General features: G+C 40.6%; 1 protein-coding gene across 2 annotated transcripts in view; it reads right to left on the reverse strand.

The window, feature by feature from the left end:
- Positions 1-4,406: 4,406 nt before the first annotated feature.
- TSC1 (tuberous sclerosis 1) overlaps positions 4,407-18,116 on the reverse strand; it is an 18,036-nt gene continuing 4,326 nt past the window's right edge. For both annotated transcript variants that reach the window (XM_009579083.1, XM_009579082.1), the window contains 17 exons: positions 16,952-17,106; positions 16,552-16,625; positions 14,922-15,100; positions 14,359-14,468; positions 14,010-14,133; positions 13,507-13,622; positions 13,113-13,185; positions 11,627-11,725; positions 10,958-11,528; positions 10,168-10,211; positions 9,378-9,544; positions 8,284-8,466; positions 7,814-7,924; positions 7,142-7,264; positions 5,941-6,128; positions 5,666-5,827; positions 4,407-4,893 (listed from right to left, as the gene is read on the reverse strand). In XM_009579083.1, coding sequence (XP_009577378.1) covers positions 4,407-4,893; positions 5,666-5,827; positions 5,941-6,128; positions 7,142-7,264; positions 7,814-7,924; positions 8,284-8,466; positions 9,378-9,544; positions 10,168-10,211; positions 10,958-11,528; positions 11,627-11,725; positions 13,113-13,185; positions 13,507-13,622; positions 14,010-14,133; positions 14,359-14,468; positions 14,922-15,100; positions 16,552-16,625; positions 16,952-17,106 — 2,966 coding nt within the window. The remainder of the gene's footprint in view (positions 4,894-5,665; positions 5,828-5,940; positions 6,129-7,141; positions 7,265-7,813; positions 7,925-8,283; positions 8,467-9,377; positions 9,545-10,167; positions 10,212-10,957; positions 11,529-11,626; positions 11,726-13,112; positions 13,186-13,506; positions 13,623-14,009; positions 14,134-14,358; positions 14,469-14,921; positions 15,101-16,551; positions 16,626-16,951; positions 17,107-18,116) is intronic.

Genomic DNA, 18,116 nt, shown 5'->3' on the forward strand with positions numbered 1-18,116 from the left:
GGCCGCCCCGGCGGCAGGGCCGCGGGGTGGCCGCCCCAGAGCTGGGCTGCCACTAACGCACCCTCACATCAGCGGCCAGCGGGCAAAGGCTCTTCAAAGCAATTTTTAAAAAGTTCCGACAGTCCTGCCGTCCCCCCAGTCCCGAGTCTAAAGGGGCTTTTTGACATTTGAGGCACATCAGCAGGACCAGGGGCTACAGCAACGCAGCATGCCCGGCGGTTTTCCCAAGACACGAAGGGCCCCTGCGGGGTCATCCACTCCCTCCTGCTTCATAAACACACCACAGTCAAGAGGACAGCTCTGTTTTTGTGGGAGTTCCGAATTCACTTGCTGGGGGTGTAGCACCAGTTTAAACTGAGCTTTCAGTCAACTGAAAACCATGCGCTGCATCGCTGAGACGGGGAGCACAGGCCGCTTTGAAGGAACCGTAAGTAGTGTTTGGCAGACATTAAAGATCACCAAGTGGGTCCAAAACTAGAGGGTGCACGTGGATTGAAGAGGAAAAAGGTTTAGCTAAGTCAAGCTCACAGACACTGAAATCGTGAAGACCGTCAGTCAAAATAATTTGGAATAAAGTTGTCAGAAAATTACAGCTAAGTAGTTCCAATAAATCACGATCAATCAAAGATAATTTAATTTCCTGAATATAAAGTATTTCCTTCCCTAATGTCTACTGCATGTTTATTACTTACAGCTGGGTTATGAGTTACTAAACATACTACTTAGCATTAGTGAGTAAGGAAAGTACTTTATTCTTTTCTTTTTGTACCCTAGTGGATGTAATTCTGTGGGTAATATATATATAATTTTTTTTTTATACTGGCAAGTGCAGCTTTTCAATGCTAAGCTTGTTAAGGGATATGCAGAATGTATTTAAAATAAGGCAAGAGCAAGTCAAATTCACATTCTGCTTTGTTTTCATTTCACTTACACCGTGCTGTAGAACTCATCCCAATGCAGAAGGCCCAAAGACAACTTTCTGTATCACCTAACCCCAAGATAATGTTTATGGTAACTTTTACATAAAATTGCCTGTAACACCGTTACTCAGCCAAAGTGTGTTCACAAACAGACTGTACATCACTCACGCCATCCCCTTGCACGCGTTGTTCAAATTTAAGAACTATACTCAGTCCTTAATGGGAATGCTGAGGTTCATGATTGCTTTGAGCAACCTTTCAAATATTCATTTATTTCAGGGAAAAAAAAAAAACCCAACAAACCAAACAGTAAGTAAGAAAGTGCCAGTCTGGAAAAAAGAAAAAACGAAAGAGGAAAACAACCTTAACCTACTAGGTTAAGGTTACAGTAAAATGGCCCCAAAGTTCCCCTCGGTTTGAGAAACCGTCCTCCTGCGTGCCGTGACCCTTGAGCAGGGTACAGAAGACAAAAGCATGCAGACAGGACAGAGCGAGCCAGCCAGCATCTGACAGCGTCCCCAGCTCTGCAAACAACAGCCTTTGACATACTCAGCTATTAATTTGTCTAATCACTGTGTAGTCTCTAGACTACGTGAACAATGCCATATAGAAAGCTAATACGCAGATTTGCAATAATGAACTGTTTGCAGTTAAGTTACGGATTACACCGGCAAGTCGTCATTGAGTTTGTTTTTCACAGAAGAAAAAAGGCTTTGGCTCCATGCAGGAAAATGAACTTCTAACGACAAACCCCATGCAAAAAGGGCAGAAGCACTTACCCGCGCTATACTATGCAGACCTTGGAAGATGCTTCGATACTGAACTTCTTTCTGCATGTTTTGTCTCAGCACAGCTCGGTCCCAAAGAGGTCGGCTTGCAGGGAATTTAACACAGAGTAGTGCAAAACAATACATTTTATTTGTTCACAGTTAAACACAAGCAACTGCCTTGACATTTTAGAACATTCTAATAAGGACAGCAAAACCTCCTTTTGGTTTAAATTCTCTTTAGCTTACGATTGTACCATTTCCTCGTATTTCATATTTATGGCATTTAATGTGGATTGTTTAACATGCTTACAAAGAGCGAGGCAGGGAACAGATTAACTTGACAAAGACAGCAATTTTAGATTTAACTAAAAGCAGTCAGTTAAAAAAAAAAAAATCTGTTTCCACTTCACTGATGGGACCCCTTCAAACAAACTGCAAGTTAACTACATACAGCAGATCCATGATTTTTAGACTTACAAAAAAATTGCAAAATTTGTTCCTCCATAATCTTTGTGGTCCATAAACAAACCTAAAGTGGTTTCCATTACTATCCCGGTGCTAAAATCCTTTTTAAAAGAAGAAAAAAGCCACCTTATCAATGAGCTTGCATTACCGCCAGGGCATTTTTGTAACCGACAACAAAAACCGCCTCTCCTCAGAACAAATGAAGTCATCATATAAGCAAGATACTCTTCTGGGCTCGGCAAAGCAGAAGGACAGGCTAACGAACTCCTCCAACGGCTGAGCCAGCCCTTCAAGGGCAATGTGCAAACCGTTCACTCCTGGGGCTGGGACCCGGTGGGGCAAGGGGCAGGAAACCTCCAAATCTTACTGAAACATACGCTACCACGTTTGCTACCACTAAGTCTTAGAAAGCCTATAGACATGTCGACAAAACCAGTCTGTCACTTACAACCAACTCTCTATTTTCTATTCCATGCAGATTCAAGCTTTGACAAAACCACTGAAGTTCACCTTTACTTTCAGAGTTAGGACTGACCAACCGAAAGGACACTGAGAATAATTTAGACAGGCAGAAATGTATTTAGACCCTAGGTGTAATGGAAGAAGCGGAAATGGGAGGAAAAGTACTGTCAGGTGCAAGTTAGCATATTGCCAGCCGCTGCGACAGAGTCCTGTTCCTATTCAGGTTAAGAAGGGATTTGAACTACAAGTGCAAGTGTACTTGGACTTGATTCATATGTGAGACAATTCTTAAATAGCAGCTGCCACCCACAGAACGTTTAAGAGGCCATGTGTGATGCAGGGTAACTGTGAAGCCTGATATGTCTAAGTACGCCTGGACCCAGACATATCTAACATTTAAAACAGGCACACTGCCTTCCTACCAGCAGGCCCTGTTCTGTCACGAAGGAGATTGAGTCTGACCACTGACAAGCCCTGATCCCACAATCCTCCTTCACAGAAGGCTCATCATTGACTTAAAATATGATGAACGCAGAAAGGCTTCACGACAGAATTCTGATTCTCAGTTTGAGCAGGCTTCCTCTTCAGCCTTGTCTTCTAAGGAAACGGGGATGAGGGCGAAGAGGAGATACCTAGAGCCAAACTGACATTACTGAGCTGAAAAATGTGCTGCAGTCTGAGCAGAACAGCACTCAAAGGAAACAATATTCTGTAAGTCAAGCCTGAAAACGTATTCCCGGGAAGAATGAAGCCAATTTCTTGGACTCAAAACACAGTGGTCTTGCTCAGTCCAGGAACAAAGACCAGAACTATGAAGGAGGGTCAGGCAGCACAAGTACTTCCCTGATTAGAGAAACAAATGCTCTTCTGCAAATCTTCATAAGCTTGCAATTCTACATACGTGTTCTGCACGCTCTCCCTACTTGAGTAAAGCTTCCTTTTCCCTCTTCTCCCACCCCAATTGCTTTCCCATATGAACCAGTCTGAGGTCAGTACCAGTCTGTCAGGCAAACATTTAAAATACCAAAAAGATCAGAAGCTAGTGTTTTAACAAGTCTTCAGCATATACGGTCTCTTCTGCATACAACCTCCAGTTCCTTATTAAGTGTCTGTTCAAATGTAACTTTACAGGAAATGTTAAGGACAATATAAACAATGATCATGAATTAGGGTGAATGAATCGTTTTGCAGAGGTACACTGTTCTTTAAACATTTAGGTATTCAGAGTCCAACTTAATGAAGACTGGGCTCTGAGGGATGTGGGACAGTGGACAGGCAAAATAGAGACCTTTAGATGAATGCACTAGAAATTCTAATGCTGCTTCTTTCCAGGCTGAAAGCAACCGAAGTCACCCGGACAGGCAGCACAATTAATTGCTCTAAATTGGAAGCTTGCAAGGAAATACAAAGCATTCATAGTAGACTCACAAATGTTAATTTGGCCTCGTATTGCACTCAAGTTCATAAACGCAGCCACTCACTGGGGACAGGGAGAATGGGAAAAAGTACTTGCAAATGCTAACAGTTGTCTCTTCAAATTAGTACACGCTGCTAAGGACTGAATTTGAGAAAGAAGCAAGATTTAGGCTGGGCATTTCAATTCCAGACCCAAAAATCCACTTTGCATTCGTTCAGCAGCCTTCTTCCGTTTCTGGACATCAATCCTATTCCGCTGCATGAGCTAGCTGCTCAGACCAAAGAAACATAAAAGCTTTTAGTTAAACTTGCATTCACGCCTCCTGTTCTATGCCAAGAATATGAAAATAACACTGATTGACTATCTTCCTTTTTAACTGTGGTCATGATGAGTTTCATTGTAGTCCATGATATGAAGCTGTCCAACACTGCTTTCCTGGATCTTAGGTGAGAGGCTAAGGTTATCGGGGCTTGGAGGGGCCTTTGTCTCCATGCTTGGATCTTTACATAGTTCAGTCTTTAGAGCATCAGAAAGCCTGTTGATGGTTACACCCTCCTCATCACACTGGCTCTCACTCTTGTTGCGAAATAATTCTCGTGCCTTCATTCCAAGGAAGCTCTTGGAGCTGGGGAGTGAACCTACAGTCAGTGGGACAGTAGTCGAGGGCTCCAGCAACATGGATGTCTCCCAGCGACTGCTGAATCTCTGGTTCTGGGTTTTTTCCGGGGTGGAAAGCTCACTGCTGCTGCCACCCTTACTGCTACTACTACCTCGAGTGCTGGGAGGTTTGGTCTCTCCATTTCTACCAATTGTTTCTTCACTGTATCCCACCACAGTATCTTCATTACCACAATCCAGCCTGTTTTGGAAAGAGAGAGGATACAGTGTCAAGGAAACTGCAGCAACTGTTTACAATGGAAGGAAAAATGCTGGGGAAGGCAGGTTACTTAGATCACTTTCCATTTCTGCTACGGCGTATGCACTTTAACAGTTTTCCTTTCACCGTTTTCTAGCAAAGCAGCGGTGACAGAGGGTAACCAGAAAGGTAAGTGTCACACACTCAGCTTTGCAACATCCAGTGTTTTAAGTCCAAAGCTGACAATAATCCCAAAGCAGAATGGAACTGGATCCTGATCAGTTAAGGTAAAGGAAGAGATCTGTACATCTTCCTTGGATTGTAAGTCTTTCTTTTACCTAGCCCAAGCACAGGTGATCGCCACTTGCTGCTAGTGCAAGAAATTATCCTGACACTGTAGCAGAATTTGGTGTAGAGAAAAAAGGTATGACCTGAGGGAAAGTACAGAACTACCTAGGTAGACATATGTAAAAGAACTATTTAACAACAGTGTAACCATTTGTAGATTAAAGAGACCAGTCTATGAGATAAACCAGAGGTTTCTCTCAAACTTTGAGTAATGGTTCAGCTATCTGAGAAGTACTTCATGAGCACTTCCAGTTTTGCCAATGACTCTCGGTAACCTGTGCAGAGTCCTGAAATAGATTCAGTCTGTAAAAGGGAGAGTAACAGAAATATTTTGAGGTGATGCATCCAAGTGCTAGGAATTCCACGAGGATATCAACTTCCAAGGAGTTGCTCATGAGTCCAGCATATTCTACATCATCACCCTTACCTTTCTTCTGCTGCTTCAGCTGCTTCTGTTTTTTCATCTTCAAGTTTTTTCAGTAGGCTGCTCTTCTCCAGCCGGCCAAACAGATCCAAGATCTCCAGCTCAAATGCCTGTGTGATTCTTTTCTGGGCCTTGTACCTACTTTCTACTGCTTGCAGCTGACCTCTGAACAGAAAAAGAAATCAAAAACCATCAGGTTCAGTGTCTCCAGATTCTGCTGCAACTATGATAGTCCATCTGCCAATGCATGGTTAAAATTTTACATAGGAAGCTCCTACCTTGCTTGGATTTTTACATCTTCCAGGTATTTCTTTTGCTCCAGGAAGAGGTGGTCCTTTTTAGCAAGCTGAGATTCCAGTTCAGCTATCCGTTTCTGGGAAGCATCAAGCCTTTGGCTTTGCTGTTGAACACACAATTTTGCTTTCTCCAGTTCTTTCCGAAAAGCAGCGTGCAACATTTCAACCTCCTCGAAGGAAAGAACACAACGTTAACGTATAATCTGTGTGTTATTTTTATTAATATTTAGACATGTTTCTGATGCTATAAATAGGCACATTTTTAACCAGGATGGAATAAAAGAAGCATTTCTAAAAACAGATATAGAAAACTGGATACTCTGAGGATGTAACTATTAAGTTACTGTGAAAATAACTATACATCACTGGAATTTATTAGCACATTAACGTTCCTTATGAGAAGCCCTTTTCAACAAAGCAAACTTGCCAGGTCTGCACCAGATTAGGACAGACAAAGTCAATTTTAAAACCATTTTTGCAACATGACCTTCATTAAACACCAGTAAAAGACTTTTTTTTTTTGGCTTATTATTCACCTTCTTTAATTACTTTCTCTCACGCAGAAACAGTTACATTGTTGTGTAATTTACTTGCTTCTAATTAAAAAAGGTTTCTTTGAAGTCAGGAAGTAAAACCATATGAACCACAGAAGTTTTAGTAAAGTTAATACTGACTCTTCATAGGAAAATGACTGAGTGAGAAGAATAAGACTGCTTGTTTTAAAACAGCACCTCACAAAACCCCGTAAAATCCTGGTCAAGATCTTTTTACAAATTCTAGCAATACTACCCTACGTTATACACTTTCACAAACATAAGAGCCCAATGTTACTCTACCAGCAATAGTCCGCTGCCAGTTACATTAAGAGCACAGTAAAGTCTTGGCCTTTGGCAATAAAAAATTGCTAAGAATTTACACCAAGTGGCTAAAACTGACTTCAGGTGTACCCTAACATCCCCTTCTTAGCTTTCAGGCACAGGGCACCATAAACCTACCGTACACAAAAATATCTGACCAGAAGATTAAATATGAAATCCAATCCCTGAAAATCAATTTCAAAACAAAGGATCTGTTAAGTTATGAAGCATTTCCTTTGTTTGGAACACAAGGCTGAGAACAGCTTGGTGATGACCTCAAATGAAGTCTTCCCCAAAAGGCCTCCTCTGCAACTCTGCAATCATACCTTCGTAGTGTCTGTGTGCTTGTGCTGCAGCTGCTCCAGGTACAATTCATTCACCTCTCCAAGAACCAGAAGTTGCCTGTTCAAGAACTCCATCTGCTGTTGCACTGATTCGCTGTTGGAAAGCTTTAAAGAGAAATTGGACAGAATCAAACACTGGAATGAATAGTTCAGCAGATGTGTTCACAGGGTATTTTTATAAAGAAGGGAGACAAAGACAAGAATCCAATGCATCATAGATAATAAGCGTTAAATAAATTAGTTTGCATAAAGCTGGTGACAGTCCATACAGAACTTCACCACATAGGCATCGCTTCCCTTAACATAACCGTGTTTCCACTTACACAAGAAGTCTGTTCAACTTCTGATACAAACAAGATCTCCAAGATGCCAAGATTTAACAGAGCTTTAATACAAGTTCATGTTGCTCAATCTGCAAATTTCTGTTGTGGAAAAAGCAGCCAAAATGAGAAGTTTCAGAAGCCTTTGAACCGAGTTTAAAGCTTCTTCACCAAAATACATTTCTCTCTGTTGTTTTTGTGCAATTAATATCAGATTCTACGGAATTAAGCCAGGCTTCTTTCAGAACAAGGAAGAAAAAGCACCTGATAAAAATTATCGATAAAAATAAACAGAAAGACACAAAGAGACCCTGGGAACAGTGACTTTTCTTACCTTTTGAGAAACTTGGCTAAGAAGCAACTCAGTGTGACACACCTTGTTGTTAGCCTTCTTTAATTCTAACCTCAGATCTGCAATCATATTCCGGCAGTCTTCCAGCTTGGTCTGTTCAAAAAAAAAAACTCACTCAGGGTTCTGCAACTTTAATAAGGACTAGCAATGGCATATGGCTGGAGGGCCGTAACCCCCAGCACTGTAAGTTAAGTTATACTGAGTACTTGTGAAAGTCCCAAAACCAGCTCAGAAATTGCATTTTCCTATTTCCAAACTGAAGACAGGGCAAAACAGAACTATAAAAGGACAATGACTAAGTTAGGCATTTCCAATTATGCACTGTCTTAGGACAACATCTCTAATAGAGATATGTAACTTTCTCTCAGATATTTCATGCCATGTTATTAGGAAGGTTATTTTTAAAACCAGTAAGTAGATAACATAATTTTGTTCACTGTCATGCTTCATACCTGCAATTCCTGGCTCTGGTTGTAGAATTCCTCCCGGTCATGTTGCAGCTGTCTGATCTGGCTGTGAAGCTGAGCCACTATATTTTCATGTTCCTCCTGAAACTGGTGGTACCTTGCCTGTTCTTTCTGCAGACTCAGTTTCAAGGCCTGGATTTCTTTCTCCTGTAGTTTCAGCTGATCTTTCTGATAAGAATGCCACATGAAGAAGCATCAGACAAGACACCTGCTTTATCAGTTAGAACATCTGTCCTAAGCTGCTAGCTAAGTAAAGCACTAGTATCAATTAATAGCATGCAGGCATAACACTTTTCCATACACAGAACATTTTATATAAAGCATGTTCTTAAGGTTTTTGGGGTTTTTTTTGGCTCAAAGAGAGATTAAATGGTGCTAGAGTGGACAGGCTGAAAACTCCAAGTCACATCCAAAGGCACAGTGAGCAATAGCAGGTTCTTCCACTGCACCTCATGCTTTCAACAGGGACTTGGGCTTCACAGCTGAAGCTACAGTTCATTTTCCAAAACCTATTTGGAAAGCTATTTTTGGCTTTTCTACTGAATTATCAAAAGGTAAACTGTAAATGGAAGTAGCTATAATATGGAGGTGCAGAATGAAACGTGCCTAAATCTGTAATGAGACATCCTTCAATGCACTTAAAATTTCAAATTTTATCATAGTAAATACCTCTGGAAAGGAACATTTGGGCTTTCAAAGTTTTGACTATTGCTCCTCAATTGAGGAGTGGAAGGACAATACTTCTTCATACAATGCAATAAGGTGTCTAGCCAGGCATTAAGTAACCACTCCACTAACTGTGAAGCCTTTAATATTATCCAAAGGTAAGTGCTGGCAGGGGTCAAGCATGCAGGCAGCCACTGATTCAGTTGCCTCCAGTCAAATAGAAACTACTGGTTTTAATAATCATGGTGCACGTAACTCATCCACAAGTCATTCCACAAACACTGACTTTAATGAGGTGAGAAACAAGGCTTCTTTTTTAATTGAGTGGTACTGAAAGATACTGGCCAAACCAATTAATAGTTGTTCTAGCACCAGTCTGTTTAAGTGACTGCTAGAGTTGTATCCCTGCTCACCATGGCAGCATTATGTTCCTCCAGTGCTGTTGCTTTAATCACTTTTCGCAAGAGTCGACGGTTCCGAAGGGCATGTTGCTGTCTTTTGAAGCGTTCATACAATAACTGGTTGTGCAGCAAAAGCAATTGGTTACGCAGGGTGTGAATCTCATCCAAAGGGGGAGAACCTGGATTGGAGTTAGAAGACACAAGAGGTTACTGAACTGTACTGTCCCTGCTCCACATATAGGAACTATTTTCTAAAATAAGCAAATCAGATTTCTTTGAAATTACAACTTAAAAATCTGTCTGTTCCATCTGATCTCCAACACAAACTTAAAATTTTAAACATTTTTCCCAGAGCAACATGTATAGGCTTCAAATGGATCGCTCCTTCTATTAAGAAAAAAAGCCAAGCTCACCATCACCACAGAAGCCTAAGAGCACAAAACTATGACACACATGTAAAGCAGCAAGAAAAACAATCAGTTTTAGATTCAAGTAATATTTCAAAGGTGGAAAGATCTGTTAGATGATCAGCAGATCTTAAATGTCAAAAGTAGGAATGTCTAGAATTATGGGGAAGGCAATTTTTACTTTGCAAAGATGAAAAAAACCAGCTCATCTCACTGGAACACACATTTGTGTGTTCTGTGTATCTGCTAAGCAGATAAACCATGACTTAATGGAGGGCACCATCTATTTTTTTTTTTTTTTTTTAAACTAATGCGTCAGAAAAAGTATGCAGGTCATTGTTTAAGCAAGTCTAATAGCAGAAGAACAGATTGCCAAAACACGAGAAACTCCTCACCTCCAAAGTGAGTCCAGTCAGCAGATTTGCTTGGCAGAGACAATCTGAAAAATGAAAATGCAGCATTAAATAGCAAGTTTAAATATGCAAACACTCTGCAAGTCACTTTAAAATGGAATGCCCACCTCAAAAGAGCTTACAGCCTAATAAAAGTACAATTATGGTCAGTCCGTATGAAGGGAATAAGCAGGAACCGAGCAAGCAGCAGGTTGCAAGGGCAGATGATGGAGGGCATAATTTCTTGTAAGTTAGAGAAAAATTCTCTCAAGCATAGAAAACAGCATAAGGACAAAGCGGAATACAGGGTAATAAGATGAAAAAAGGAATACAGCAGATAGACCTAAACCTTAAATCTGGTTCTCCAGTTCTTAGCTTCATGTATATTAGAAAGAAGAAAGTGTCAATCTCCTCTTGGCCTCTACATTTGCTTTTGACTATCTAGTCAGGGACTTAAACCTGATAAAGTAAACAAATCTCACTAACAGTGGTACCAAAACCACACTTGCAGCATAGCAAACAGCCCTGCTTCTTCATCCCAAGCTCTGTCAGTAAAGGCAGTAAGTCCTACGGTCACAGCCCCTTTTTTTATACCAAAGCAAACTAGTTACCACTGCAAATATAAAAATCCTCCACCCAGAACCCCTAGCTCAGTTAACAGTAATGTTTCACAGAACATGGTTTCATTGTAGATTTCCAGACACACTTGCTTTTCAGGCACAGCTATTAAAATAAAGCCAGCACAAAAAGGAGTAACAAGGAAGTTTGCAAAGTAAGATCTTCAGTCACCTACTTGTTCAGCTCCTTAGTGTGTGCATCTGCTCCTTGCTGTATCAGTCTGTCCAGTACTTCCACGGGGGAAGTAGAGGACATGCAGTCATCATCCTGGGTTCCCTTGGCTTTCTTTAGCAGCTCCTCAGTTTTCTTGCCAACAAAGAGGTAGGCAGTCTTTGGTAATGCAACCTCAAAAAGGTGCTCATATAGGGGAGGCTGCCCACTCCCAAACACCACTCTTCTTTGTGCTGGTACTTTGCAAGGACTGGGAGTGAGAATACTCGTCTCCCCAGAGCTTCCTTCCCTGTTACCAGCAGTGCTTTCACCAGAGCCTCCACAGGGCTTGTCTATGGGAGTAAACGTTTGTTTGGGTGTTTCCCGCGCACTCTCAGGCCCAGGCTTGTCCAGAGAAGATGTTAAAGGCTCAGAGGTCTGACTGTGTCCCTGAACGCTAAAGACTACTGAATGGGTCTTCTTTTGAGAGCCTGACAGACTTTCATTTGTGCGGTAAAATGGAGAGTCAAATCCTCCTCTAGGCACCATGTGTTCAGCATCGGTTGTGATCTCGGAGATCTCTTTAGATATTGCATCTGAGAAGGATGAGAGGGGGAGCATAATTACACATCTTGTGTTTCAACATTACAAACGTTTCCTTTGCTAAGATGTATGTAAGGATGACAGAAATTACCTTCCTCTCTGTCCTTTTCAGCACTATCTTCAAAAGACAAACCACATAAAAACTCTGGAAGATCACTTAAGGTTACTGAACTTTTACTACCGGGTGTGTCTGAAGAAAAGTAAAAAAGAAAAGTCAGTTGTACAGATGCTGTTTTCTCCAGCCTTATCACAGCACAAAACAGAAGTCTTCTACTGCTGAAAGGGCCTTAGAACAAGCTTGTCCCTCCTTCAGATGCTTCCTCAAAGGAGGAAGCTATCTGACTCCTGTTCCATTCCATGTAGAAACCAGTTCAGAGATCAGTCACTGGTCTGTCCTGATCCCGAAATGTAATTTTGTAAACTTAACATTTGCTATTGCACAACAAATGTAGGCGACTGCCTCTATGAATAAGGGTGTGCCGTTTGCAATTTAACCCATTAAATTAAAAAAAAAAAAAAAAAAAAAAAAAAAAAAAAGAGAGAGGCTTAAGTGTAGAGTGGCTACTATACTTCCACATTAGCATTAAACTCCCCTTTAGCTTCTGATCTGGCTACACAGTACTTACCTGAAAAAAAGGAAGTTTAGCCCACTGATGTAATACAAACTTGACAATATGTGACTACTGATCAAAACTCTGAGACAGCTGCCAGGGAGATAACACTAAAGCATGCAGGATAGAAAGCTCACGCTCACAGCTCACTCACAGACTAGGAACCCAGTGAAAAACCTAGCCTGTTCTTAACTTGTAATTCAGAAAGTTCAAGTTCCAGTGTCCACAACTTCAGCAAGGAAAACCAGCTTTAAATTTCACTATCATCTCCACTTTGAGGATGGTAAAGATTCACAGTATGTAAGTCTCAAATACAGTGCCAAAATCCCTTTCTACAGCTGTCACAGATGTAGATGACAGAAAATGGAATCTAGATTTACCTATTAGAAGCTGAGTTCCTCAACCATCCACTGTTGATTTCAATATTCCACAGGACTTTTAAAAAAGGTTCAAGTACAGCAATATAATTGTAGATAAAAAACAAAGTTTTTCCAAGAGCCTTTAAAAGGGAGCATCATATCTATCCTTATGTGCAGCCTTACAGTTTGATCCAGACATGTGACATAAAACTTGTTCAAATAAGACTTCATATACAACTTGCTGCTTCTAATAAAAAAATTCACCGTCAAAGAATCAGCTTTTAAAAAACAATATCCTTTTTCAGCCTTCAGTGTAGATCAACATGCATAAGTACGCACGAGGGCCAGTTAAAAAAATTCTGCAAGCTATTTCTGAAGGTGAATAGTTAAAATGAAATCAAAAGCATCACGAGAAGGTTTTAAGTTGACTCACAGATTAAGGCAGGATCCTGGAACTACGAAGAACTCGGGGGGAAAAAAAAAACCACAACAAAAAACGAAAGAGGAAAACCTGTGGAAAAGTGTTTGGCAATTGGAACACGTGTCAATAAAAACAGGATTTGTTTACAACAGGTTATTGTAATGGGGAGAGGAAAACGGAGTTTACCCAATGATTTATCGCTGTTTATGACATTTTGCTGTCGGTACAGTAAAGGCCTCCCAGGATCTGGTTTGTCCTCCTGAAAAAGAACAAACCAAAAACCAAAATAGATTCTTTGCATCAGACATCTGTTGGAAGCACACCTCTTGGACAGTTTCATAGAAAGCAAATTCTGCAAATAGATGGCTTAAATAGCAAACCAATATAAGACGTCTTAAAATTGTGCAACTGGAAGAGGCAATAGTTGTCTGAACTTAGAAGAAAACGAGTTTTTGCAATAAAATGCAACATTTTTTTGTAAGTCTGTTACTCTGATTTTCCTTCTCAGTTATGGTCACTGCATGTATGACAAATCAATGAAAAAAAATCAGATTTGTTTGGCAGAAGAGTTTTGTTATACCTTTTTAGGAGGCGTGGCAGCAGCTGAAGGGAGTGAAACATGCACAAAATCATCTGAAGTGCAGGGTGGAGGAGGAGATGTGGCTGGCGTTCCCAAAGGTGTTCCCTTCCCCCCTGCTGAAAAGGAGGAGCAGAAGTTTTCTCAGCAAGGCTCCCACTTCCTCATTTCAGTTGAATATTGTATGTGAAGAATTATACGTTTAAACACTATCTCAACCATTTACTTCTTAAATCTCCTTCAACTATTTACCAAGATAAAAGTGCACAGTTTCCAAAAGGCCTATTTCAGACTTCGGCACTTAATTCACTGTAACTTATTTCCTATCTCAGTGTTTGTGTTAGTACTGCTCTAGATGACCAGGTACCCAGTTCACAGAAGTAATGACTTAAGCCTATCAAATGGCAGGGTGTGGCATTCCTATTTAAGAATCTGACAGCAAAATTTAAGCCAGAATTTCTATTATAATAAACCTTGAAGGCCTAATTCCAAAATGCAGCACGTACCAGATGTGCCAAAAGCTTTGCTGTAAGGTTGTGATGCAGACTGGGATGACTCTGATGGGACAATTCCAGGGGAGGTTGGTGGAGTGGTCATACCACATACTGCAGAAGGACTCCAGATGGTAACCTATGTAAAAGCAATACACAATAAACACAAATCAGTGAAGCTCAGAAAAGAAGCATCTGTATCCAGGTTCTGACACAGGAAATCAGATGGGTATTAAATATGAAACATTAAGTTCTGAAGAATTCACAGTACTTCTCAGAAACATGAATTTTTTAGATTGTCACAAGAAACTACGAACAAAGTGCAAAGAATTAAAAGCATGCTGCGCTTTATCTTCTGCTTTACCTGCTGTGGCTCAGTTGACAGCCGTATTGACTGTGGGCTCAGAATCTGAGGTAGCTGCCCTGGCATTTGTGATAGTGTTAGCCGAGGAGTGGAATATGGGGTAGAAGTCCCTGAAAGTTTTAAAAAAAAAAAACCAAAAAAAAACCCATTAAAAGTATCCTGCACATCAAATACAAATCAATGATTCTTCTGGCTAGTATTTAGAGGCTTTTAACCAAAACATTTCAAATCCATTCAACATACACAGTCGTAGCTAGCAAACAAGACTTTTCTTCCAGCCCAAGAAAATATCTATTGAATATATTACATACTACAGCTTTCTTTTTGGCTGGTTCATTGTTCTGGGGCAGGGAGGACAGGGGAGGAAGAGGCAGTGGAAAGGCAACTTGCCAACATTCTCTACGACCAGAGCGTATATCTGTATGTTTCTTTTTTTTTTAAATGACAGTTTATTTTCTGGTGCCCAAGAATTTAAGTGGTATACATTAGTAAGATGTCTTTTTGCTATAGGGCCAGTTTTCCTCCAGGAATTGGGTATTCATTAGCCGTCAGGCAGGTCTTACCATAGCTGCTCTGTGTGTCAATGTAATAGCTGGCACTGGGGTCAGTTTGATGATGTTTTAAGCTTGTGCAGAGTTTCCGAGACACAGAGTAATACCCATCTTCATACGAGGCTTCTGCAGGGTCCAGGGAGATTTTGGCACATTCTATCACAACATCATGAGTTTCTAGTCTTTTCCACCTGCAGACAGTTTTTGGATCCAAAAGAGTAAGTTAGTCAATTATTGTTACAAACAAGAGTTCCTGGAGATATGAGGAATTGGCTTGTAGGATGGCTCATTTGTTCCAGACAGCTTTGCATGCTCCCAGCCAAAACTGGAACAAGGCACCATACAGAAATTGCAACCAGATGACTTGTAAGAGGGGGTCTCAGAGAGGAGACAAACAGCTTTGACACAGAGATCCATAAAGGTCTGCCATGGAGCACTCTGGAAAGGAGGAACAGCATACGAAGACTTGGTTGATCCTGAGCTTCAGCAGCTGTAGAAATCAGCTCAATTAGACTCAGATGTTGGTAGTCAAAATTTAGACATGCCAGCAGTGAGGGAATCTTATATTATTTAAGGAAACACCATCTGCAATGCCAGTTTCAGGTCTGTGTTTTTCCTCCCAAGTTTTGGGAATGTTTTTTATTATTACTACCTCCTTCATTCTGAAAACTTTTTCTCACTAAATTAAGCAGACAAATTAGATCTGCCCAATATTTCAGGGGATGGAAGTTCACTGTAAAGAAGAAAAAGCACAGCAGGCCGTCTATTAAAGGCTGAGTTGCTTTTGAATGTAAGATATTATGTGCAAGACGCCAAATCAGAAGGCTTCAACTGGTAGTTTTGTGCCAATTGTACTCCTTAGTGGTGCCACCCTCCCCCCTGTCTGGGAGAAGCCTGCAAAATTGAGCATTGTGATATTCAATAGGTTCCCATTTAGTAGTATTTTCCTAGTGGCTCTGAAAAGCAGGGCAAGAGCACTACTGTGCAGCAACAAGAGTCAATTTCTCCTCTTCAGTGGCTGGGCCTGTGGAGACAAGAGAAAAGCAGCAAGTGGTGCTGCTGCAGGCAAATGAGCCTATTTCTAAAGAAAACTAATACAGCTGATAATGTTAAGACATACCTGTTAAAAGAATTGATCTGTTAACTGAACCAATATCTAGGTACCAAAACAAGACACACTGAAGCCATTTTAAACACTTAAATCCCACCAAGTACTTCAACAAACCAAAAAAATATGACCCAAACATTAAGCCAATGAAGCAGGTCAGTGGTAGTTTCTCTTTAGTCATTACAAGCAAATTATTTTAGAACTTTATGAGGATGTTTGATCTTTAAGTCATAAAATTAGGTCAAAGTCAACTGTTAAGTAGAAGACAGATTCTATCGCAGACACAAAATGAATCCAGAACCTCAACATTGTTGCTAATGGCCTTTCACAACAGTTTTTGCTTATTCATCCAGCTGTAAGCCTGGATGAAGAAAGTCTTCATGTTTACCTGGTGTACCTATGCATATGGGTGACAGAACACCACTGGCACACACTGTTGCTGACAGAAAAGATTTTCCTGTAAGCCTTCTGAAACAACCCAGCTAAAAGCTGCTCATTTATAGCCTTTCCTAATAGCAGAGTGAACATATATACCTTCGTGGGTCCAGTTCATGGTCCTTAGATCCAGTCACTAATTCTGGATGAATTCGCACATGTTCCATCATTGGCTGGATGAGTAAGAGCAAGAAGAAGTATGCATTATCAGTACAGCATCTTTTGATTGCACTAAACTACACAAAGCTGATGAGCAACCTATTGATCCCAATAGTTCAGAATGTTACATTTAACAGATAAAGCTAACACACATCATCACAGCTTCAAAAGATGATCTTGCTCTCAACTGAGAATTCAATCCTCCAATAGCCTGTTTTTATTCTGTTTTGTTGAGCAGCCCTCAGTTAAATCAGTGTAGTTTATTAAATTGGCAAATACCTGCCTTTATACAGCTAGGAATTCCTTGTCTCAGATAATACAGAGACGAGCAGCATTTTACCTTGACTACCTCTTCAAAGGTCTCCAAGTTTTCCTTCATACTGTAGTGAGAACGCAGAAAGGAGACAAAATTGCAAGGATACATTCCATAAAGACGATGAAAGAGAGCATAGACGCTGGCATGAAGATGGACAAGATAAATCTCTGCCACGTGACCTGGAAAAAGTAGTTAGAATCTTTTTCATTACATTGAAGAAAAGAAAAAAACTTCTAAGAATGCAAGCAAAGTACTTTTAAATTTGAAATGTTAACTGGAACAAGTCTTCTGAGATATGAACAGTCCCTAGTGAAACTGTGAAGTCTTCTGAGAGAATAGGCAACACTTACTCATCAGCTCACAGCAAACCCAAAAATTAAGATATGGACCATTAATTCCAACAAGAATCCTGTCATTCTCAAAGCACAGCATTTTTTATTCAAGTTAAAACCTGAAACCCCTCTAGATAGAGAGCCAGAGTTTTCAAGACTGACTGAATGATTAAAAAACTAAGGTTTGCTTCACTTCAAAGGTAAAAACTAAAAGCTTGTATCCACAAAAAGCAATCACGACAGACTTGAGCCTTACTAGCCATCTTATAAGTTCCAAACCTACTTGCAATGCAAAATGGTCCTTTAAATCACATCTCTATGTGCTTAACATAGCATTTGTTCATACAGCCATGAGACACATACATAGATAATGCTAATGTTAGGTATCAGACACCTTACAACAAATTCAGCAAAACCAATTCATCAGAACCAATGCTATAACTCAGAAGATTAGTTTTACCAACGCTTTCATGATTATTGACAGTTGCACATTAAAAGAAACTCTTACATGTTGCTTCTTCCCCCTCCCCATCCATACCAGGGAATCTCAAATTCCCAAATATCTGCCTCAAATGTTAGCATTTCCCTTCTCTATCCATTAAGGTCAATCTCTGCTTTTCACTGTCATCAGGATAGCATTTTGGTCCAGTGAAACTTCATGTAGTAGCTGCACCACATGGAAGAATCTAAGAGACTTCTCAATTTTGAGCAAAGAAGCACTCCCCGATGCTAACTATCAAAGAACAGAACAGCTTGTGAGCTTATGTCATGGTTTACCCCCAGCCAGCAAATAAACCCCATGCAGCCGCTCGCTCACCCCCCCCCCCCCCGGGGGGATCGGGGGGAGAATCGGGAAG

The sequence above is a fragment of the Fulmarus glacialis genome, unplaced genomic scaffold (assembly GCF_000690835.1).
Source record: "Fulmarus glacialis isolate BGI_N327 unplaced genomic scaffold, ASM69083v1 scaffold48365, whole genome shotgun sequence".
NCBI classification, from domain to species: domain Eukaryota; kingdom Metazoa; phylum Chordata; class Aves; order Procellariiformes; family Procellariidae; genus Fulmarus; species Fulmarus glacialis.